This window comes from Phaseolus vulgaris, chromosome 4 (assembly GCF_051622355.1).
Source record: "Phaseolus vulgaris cultivar YP4 chromosome 4, ASM5162235v1, whole genome shotgun sequence".
NCBI lineage: Eukaryota > Viridiplantae > Streptophyta > Magnoliopsida > Fabales > Fabaceae > Phaseolus > Phaseolus vulgaris.
Window position 1 is genome coordinate 2,186,635 of NC_143501.1, and position 8,842 is coordinate 2,195,476.

At 28.1% G+C, this 8,842-nt stretch overlaps 1 protein-coding gene across 1 annotated transcript; it reads right to left on the reverse strand.

Annotated features, from left to right (window-relative positions):
• Positions 1 to 1,334: 1,334 nt before the first annotated feature.
• Positions 1,335 to 4,202, reverse strand: LOC137836357 (methyl-CpG-binding domain-containing protein 6). The gene is made up of 6 exons (XM_068645088.2): positions 3,965 to 4,202; positions 3,101 to 3,223; positions 2,440 to 2,502; positions 2,248 to 2,349; positions 1,938 to 2,163; positions 1,335 to 1,583 (listed from the first exon to the last, which is right to left on the reverse strand). Exons 1-5 carry the CDS (start codon positions 4,193 to 4,195, stop codon positions 1,939 to 1,941), a joined length of 744 nt encoding a protein of 247 aa, XP_068501189.2. The 5' UTR covers positions 4,196 to 4,202; the 3' UTR covers positions 1,335 to 1,583; position 1,938.
• Between the last annotated feature and the right edge of the window lie 4,640 nt (positions 4,203 to 8,842).

Below are 8,842 nucleotides of genomic sequence, written 5' to 3' on the forward strand. Positions count from 1 at the left end.
GTGTTAATTTTTTCAGAATTTTTCAATGCAATATAGACCCAGAATAAAATTGCATAAGGTAGGGCGAAATTTCATAAATTTTGGTAGAGGATAGCCTTGGTTTGCAAAAAAATTCTGAAAAATTCTCCCGAAATAATTTTTCGTTGAAATTCCACGTAAAAATATCGACTGAATCTGGGACAAAACGCGGTAAATTTTAGGTCAAACAGATGAGATTTCACCTAGGAAAAAAATCAATCAGTTTGACACACAAACAAACCTTTCTTTCATCCATGGCAGTAATGAATAAAAAATTTATTACAAATCTTGTAGGACGAATTAGGGGTTCAAATGTCAACCAAGACTCTATACACAAAATAATGAATGTCTGATAAAAGTTTCAAACCAAAAGACCGAAGAAATAAGACGTAGATTAATAATTATTTAAAAAATTATTATAAAAAAAAATTATAATAACAACTTAGAATTTCAACTTCTATGGCAAAGAAGTTTGAATGATATTTAGTTTGCTGAGTTAATTGCCTAATGCTGCATACTCAAAAACCAAATTCCTTAAACGAAGTGGTTAAAATGTTGGTAAGAACTGATACAATTTAAGCACATATATTTACATGCAAGGCAAAAAAACCTATCATGCCATCTTATACTTAAAGTGAGTTCAAATCAATATTCACACAAGCATCAAATATAGAGGAGCTAGGAGAGTTTGATAATCTGGAACAATGGTGGTACACAATTACCAAGTTGGATATGCTTATTTTAAGATGATTCATGATCTTCCAAATAGTATCACAGGTGATTACCATATCTTTACACTATTTAGAGGGTGTAATTGAAAGTGAAAAAGTTTTAAAAAAAAAAGTAACAATTTTGTTTTCAAATATAATAAAAAGAAAAGTGATAAGAAAATCGGTGAAATATGACTGTATAAGCAAACTGCATGAAATATAATTGTATGGACCAACAAAAAATAGAAGACAACCTTCATAATCATAAACTAAAATTCAATAATGCTTTTATAAATGGCTTCATTATACTGAATTACTTTTTATAAAAGTTAAAAAATTCTAGAACTTCCAAATCTTTTTTTCTAAAACTTTGTTCTTATCTTCTAATGTGTTCTTACATTCCAATTTTTTTTCTAAGATTGTAGAGACATAAAAGAGAAAAAAGAGATATATGCATTCAACTGTTCCAATGTGTTCTTATTAAGTTGCCAATTTCGTTAGAGTGATCGAAACTATAAAACAAGTTATACATATAAGTGTGCAATATGGCACATGATAAAACAATTTTCTTTGGACAAAAGTTGGTAATTAATGTCAACATGCATATAGGATAAATCATTTGACACTGAGTCTCAATATTAAAATGAAACGATAATGCAAAATCCTCAATCATAACCAAGTTTAGAAGTTGCTTCCATGTGCAAACCAAACCAAACATAACTTGTGATAAAAACTACATCATTAAACAACATAGAGAAGTGTCTCCATACTAAAATGGAATAATGTCTGCATAAATTTTAAGGCAAGTTCATCAGCATAATCTCATTCTCAACTCAAGAACATCCTCCTCCATCCCTGCAAAATTGCATGAAAATTAACTAGTGACTTTCAATGCTTTTGAAACAAATAAATTAAAGACATACTTAAAAGGTGGTTCAATCCTCATTCAGAGTAAGATATACAAAAGCATTTTTCTCTATATTAACGATCCGTCTATTGTCTATCCCGACACTACCAACTGAATACAACAGTAAGATCAATGATCAATTCCGCCACCCTAATAATAACTTTAAATTGAATGCATACATATACCAAGTGTTCTAAACACCATTAAATACATACATATACCAAGTGTTCTAGACACCAGTCAAATAACACTAGATAGTCAAAGAACGAGATGATAATAGTATTAGATTATTTCAAACTTACCTTAATATTCACTAGCTCGGATGGAGAGGACAAAGGCTTCTGCCCATTTCAGCCTTTCAGCTTCTGAAACAGCCACACCATCAACGTAAGGGTTCCAGAAGCCCTCACGACTAGACAGAACCCAGCTAACTTTCTCTGGTGGTGGTCCAATCAAGTTATGTACCGGAGTCTCATTCTTCTCTGAGCTGCTTTTTCCTTTCTGATTATCCACCTTCATAGGTTTCTTCTGAACACATTCAACTAGTTACATTAGATTTAGATACATTATCAATATTTTCGTTGTTATAAAGTCTGCAGTTTGGAAACTCACCCCAGCAGATTCAGCAGGTTTGTTAGCACGATTTCGGCAACTTGAACAACTTCTTGGACCACGAACTTTTTTCTCTCCTGTGTCTGATTTCACTTCCCACCACTGAATAGGAAACATAAATTAGATTTAGATGGAGACAAACCATGCAGATATATGTTGAAACCAAAAATGACTTGTGCTTGGTTTTTGCACCTTGGGTATTGCTATACTTGCTTTTTCTTCCAATTGTTGTCCTTTCCCATACTCAGAAGGATTCTGCAGAAAACATAATTTTAAACCAAAACACTAAGAGATCTTTAAGCCACAAGTTATTAGTTTTGGCAAGTTTTACCCACTTACTATGTTTTTTGCTTGATTCAAGTTTTTTATAAAGATTAAGACACTCTAAAGTATTTTTTTTATTTAAACTTACACCTCACAACTTTCTTTGCAGTTGTTTTAGGCACATTGCAGTAACAAACAACACATGAGGTAGGTTGTGACATAACTAATATTTTTTTTATGTTGCATCTTCAAATGAGCAATTAAAAGTTAAAATCTCCAAAGGAAAAATGTGAAAGAAAAGTAGTCTAAAAAGCTAACTAGAGAGATTGAGTAGAAGGTTAAGTTTAGCCATACCTTATTGGGGTTACAGGAATTTCTCCATACCAATCAAAACATTGGTTAGTGTCTTTACAAGAGGTGCAATGTGTCTAAACATGAAAATGTTCAATCATTTCAACATTTCTCCTCACCAAGTTTTTTGTGGACATTCAGAAATATTTCATTGTCTTTTCTAAATGTTACACACACTGTGCATTATACACACATACTTAAAAAAAAAAAAGTTACACAATATGAAATTAGAACTCACAGTGTTTGTAGCATTTGATATCATTCTTCCAGTAACATCATGATCTCCTGCTTCTTGTGCTAGATGTTTCCGAACAGATGATAAAGAACGAAACTTCCTTCCGGTGAAAGGTTCATAGAAATACTGAACAGATAAAATAATAATAAAAAACATTAGCAATGAAATCCTTCCCAAAAAGGGAAGAATACCTTCAAACATTAAACATGCTATAAGTGAAGAAATGAAGCACAGAATAGAAAGAAAGAAAAAAACAAAGACCTTCCCTGTCTTTTGTGTGTTAAGTGAATCTATTTAAATTTGTGTACTCAAAACAATAACTTTCCTTTGTTAACTCTAAGTAACCCTTGTAAAATTCCTCATGCTAGAGTTTCTTATCTAAGGGATTGTATTCTCCCCAACAGATTTTTTAAAACCTAAACTTGAATCCAAGTCAAGTTATTTACACAAGATGGCAATATTGAAAAGTGCAAACTTCATATTAACCCAAAAACTAATTTTTCATTATACTAATATCCATTCAAGGATCTGAACTCATCTAACAGAATAAAATAAATCTATCTTCATAAACATGCATAAACTGATGAAACACTAAGCAAGCCCAGAATAGAAACAGTTATATCAGACCATGTCAGTGTCTTGGACATGGTAACATTATATGCAGCTATAATGAGAATGCAGAGAGTTCTTCATAGTAAAGGAAAAAATCCATAAATGCCTCCTAAACTGTGTCATATATTTAGCTATGGTGTTTGTGTAGATGTAAAACTCAACAGTAACCTTGAAGATGAAGATGACAGTGATACATTATGCATGCATGAATGAATGAAGAAACAGCAGTTGATGGGTGAGAAAAAGAAGATGTACCCTATCAAAATGAGCAGGGTTAGAGGGACGAGGTTTTTCCTCCACAATCCAACCATGAGGAAGCTTGAAATGTGATGAACTACCAACATGCAGCTGAGTTGAAGGGAAGGGTTTGCTTTGAACAGTGTTGACAATGTCTTTTCTCTGAACTTGAACTGGAAGCACCTCTTCTACATCTGAGTCTTCTCTGCAAGACATAGCTACGATGTTGTTGTTTTGGGACGCCGACATCTACTTGTGTCTGTAATAGTAAGATAGAAGATAGTCACTAGGTTAAGGGTATATGAAGAGTCTAAATGAAGAAAGAGAATGCTACATATTGATTAATTAATGTTTTTTGTTTTTTTATAATACTGTTGTTGTTATTGACTTTGTTTTATGTTTTAGTCTTTTGGTTTAAAATTGAAAGTGATGATGTTCTTTGTCTTTTTATGTTTACAAATTAACAATGTCATTAATTAACAAATTCTTTTTATATTCTACATTCATCATGTTTTATATTTTTAAAGATTACCTTTTCTTTTTATAATGAAAAAAATATAAAAGAAAAATTTGAAAAAAAAATAATAATATTATTTGTTGTTAAATAGAAGTGTAAAAGAATGGTGAAGTCAACTTATCATGTTCTTAATACAATGCATATTTAATTTGCTCTTCTATTGTCTTGTAAGTATCATATTCTTATAATACAATATATATTTAATTTGCTCTTTTGTAGATGTCATAGGTAGCTCAGAAAGAGCATGAGTTGTTAGGTTTAGACAAAGAAAAAAATAATAATAATAAAGAAACAATAAGGTTGTCCCTTTTATCTATTTTGAATTATATATTATTTTATTTTTTATTTTTTATATATTATTTAATTTTATCCTGATTATTTATTTATATTTATATAATTTAATTTAATTTATCTCCTATTATTCATGGGTCATGTTTATTTATTTAATATCTAAATATGGATTGATCTTTTTAATTATTTATACTTTTTATCATTTAATTTATTTTTAGTTAAACATTGATCATCTTTATTAAATTTATGATTATATTATTTAATTTATATCTAATATGTACACATTTGTTAAATTTATAATTATGTTATTTAATTTATCTTTAGTTACGTATTGGTAGTTTTTATTTAACTCATTATTATGTTGTTTAATTTATCACTCTGGATACATTAGTTTATTTTATTGTGTATTATTTGAATCATAATCTTTTTATAATTCGGATATATTAATTACTTAAAGGAGTTTGGATAAAAAAAGTTATATATATCTATATACTTAATTATTATTTTTATACCTTTGTATCTTTTTTAATGATATGTATAAATTATTGGTTAAGATAAATATGAAGTATCTTAAAGTCATCATGTTATGTGATAATTGAAAGTGTCAAAGAGTGTGTTAGTTGAATAAGAGTCATAAAATTCATTGCATTGAGTTGAGATCATGCTAATGTATGAGTCTCTATATTTGTGAAGAAATAGTTTGGTATCGTGCAGGATGAAAGACAAGTACCATGGTGAGGTTTAACGAAGTATTTGCCTAGATGAATATCTGGATAGTTTATAACATTTTGGATTAGGATATTCATAAACCAAACTTGGAACTATTCCCTGCTTAAACATCGCCAATGTTGGGTAGTGAGTATATATCTTTTTCTTGGATCGGTAAATGGTTGATATTCTTGAGAATAATAATTCTAATTGTAACAATATTTTATCGAGAAATATTCAACTACTTGATTACTTTTCAAGTAACTTTTGATGTTCACAGAGAATCATTAGAATTAGAATAACATCAAAAGTGAAATATGGATCCATATAGACCTTACTCATTTTTTTGTTTTTCTTTCATATGTATCTGTCATTGTGGTCTTATTTTGTTTTTATGTCGCTCGGTGTCTGTTGTGTTGTTATCCTCGATGTTGTCAAGGGTAAGCTTCTTTAGTTGTGGTGTCTTTGGGTTTAGGAATTGTATGAAACCACACTCACAATCTAACGGTCTCACGTTCACAAATTCAAAAGGAGAAAAAGTGTTTGAACACTTAATGATTTCCACTAAAGTCAACTTGGTTAAACGTGGGTTGTAGTTGAAAGTATCTTATGCTGCTTGTGTGGGATAAAGAGGAGTCAACTAATCATTTGTTTTTTGGATGTAGAATTGTCTGGTTAGCTTGAAACATTTGCTATGTGTAGTTAGGATTGTTGTCGGTTGCTCGTCACGATTTGTATTCACATTTCCTACAGTTTAATATGTGTAAAACACCTGATATCTGTCAACTTAGTTTTGAGGAATGTGTGGATTGTGGTGGTAAGAGAGATTTAGTGTCATAGGAATAAGTTCATTTTCAAAGACAAAATGGTGGATCATTCAGAAATTTTTTGTATAGTCCAACTGACAATTTAGTCTCAAATAACTTTAAACTTCGATAAAAAAAAATATACTTGTAGTATGACTAAAAGCAAAACAATCTTAATAAAAATTATTAAAAAAATTTAGAAAATCTTCTCTAAAGTGTTAACTCATATCGAACTTAATTTTAATATCTTGATATAGTATTAAAATATAGAGATAAACCTTGTGTTCAGTGGTAGAATGCTATAGTTTGCTTTATATTATTATATTAAGTATAAAATATAAAATAATCTAAAGTAAGTCGATAAAAAAAATCTAAAGTATATCTAGAACATTTATCACAATTTATAAACTAACTTTTTTAAATATTTGACATATAAGATTATATAATAATGATAAGAAAAATAAATTAAAAATTTAATGATAAAATAACATCAACTTAACTCATATTATACACAAATAAATATTATATAGAGATATCATTCAAAAACTGACACTCCTTATAGTTAACTTTAAAAAATAATGTCAATCAATTAACTTCTATATTTTTAAAATTTGCTACTTGTACAATACAAATCTAATAATGTAAATTAAGAATCATCGACTTTTACTTATTAACATTGACTTTTAACAATTCCTAATTTCTATATATAATTTTTAACATATAATTTATTTAGAGTTTTTATATTACTATCTTTTTATTGTTCCAATGTTTTAATTATTACGTAAAAGATAAAGAATTAACTTAAGCTATATACAAACATAAAAATTCGTACTATTTTTAAATCGACTCAAGATCTTTAAACCTATGAGTGAATCACTACTAACCATGATGATCACACTAACTTAAAATAAAGAATTTTAGTTCACTTCACCTTTTTATCAATAAATAATTAAAATATTTAAGAAATATTTTAACTCTGTAAAAGAAATTACATATGAAATACAATGGTCTCCTATATTTGGTGTTTGGGGAATTTATGAGACTTTAAAAGAAAGTTCACTTCACCTTGTTCAACAAACTTAAAAAAAATATAAAACAAATTATATAAATTTTTGTTTTTTGGATAGAAAAAACATATACACTTTAAATGTTTCTGGACTACATCTTTCAATGTAAGAATTGAATTAAATTTATGAAGGTATGAAAAGGGGTAGAATACCCATACCCTATCCTTTTCTATCCCTAGTTTCAAGGAACCTCTTGGTTTGCCTAACACTTTAAGTTCCCAAGTGAAGATGGGTTTGCATGTCCACTAATCTTTCTCCAATCTAAAAACATTGAATTTAAGTTTATTAATGGCCCCATAATCTGTGACATCATGAATAAAAAATGTTATGGATGCCCATAAAAACCCTATATCTTGACCCACAAAAAAAGTAAAGGACTATGTGCTTTGAACACCCACCCCCATGTGCTACAACTAGGTCACCCCCACAAAGTCCTATCTCAAATTTATAGTTTATCATACAAAACAAGTGATGATTGTCCACTCTCATTTAAGATGAATCATCACAAAGTTATAGGACCATCATGAATTCATAGATCCCATCAAATCTTATCTTTGTATAAAATTGCCTTGAGTGAACTTTTCTTCATCTAAAATTTGTAAGAGAGGATAATCAAATAATTTTAAAATTAACATTTTTTATAAATTAAAGTTGGTTTTTATAAATTTTCTTGTGTAGTTTCTAAATTTTATAATTTTAACATAAGTATATATCTATCAATAAAATAAAATAAAGAGTATGAATGTTATTTTATTAATAAAATGATAAATGAGTATTGTGTGAATGTATATAGGCATATCATAAGAGAGTGGAATTTCCTCATAATTAATCATTTAATTTTTAATTTTTAACATTTTATTTATTTCGAAACGGGTAGTGTAACATGATTTTAGAATAAATAAATTTCTTCTATTATAAATTAATTAAGTTGAAATGTAGAGAAGGAAATAAAAATATAAATAGAAAATAATAAATAAATAAAATTGACAGAAAAAGTGAATAATTATAACTATTTTTCTAAGGATCTTTTGCTAAAAATAGGTTGGTAGCTGGGAGAAAAGATGTTCATAAGTGCCTAGTGCCTACCCATTCCTTAACAAACTTTCTTAGAGCCTTTCCTATCAACACACTCCAGCATAAAGATAAGAATACAGATAAATACATAATTGTAGAACAATTTTTTTATATATTTTATATATTACTAAAAAGGAAAAATATATATCATAAAATTAAAGTTGCTAAAATAGTCTTTTTTAAAATTAGTTTAATTAGTATATTTATATTATTGTTATTATAATATATTATAAAAATTAATTGTTTATTAACATGCATAGTATGTTATCTAAAATGCAAATGCATATATATGAATATATAGACTAAATATATTTTTAGTCTTTAAAAAATAATCACATATTTGTTCTTGCTCTCTAAAAAGTTTGGCTTTTGGTTTCTAGTAATTTTTTGTTGTTATTATTTTTTAATTCCTGTAAAATATATTTTTAGTTTT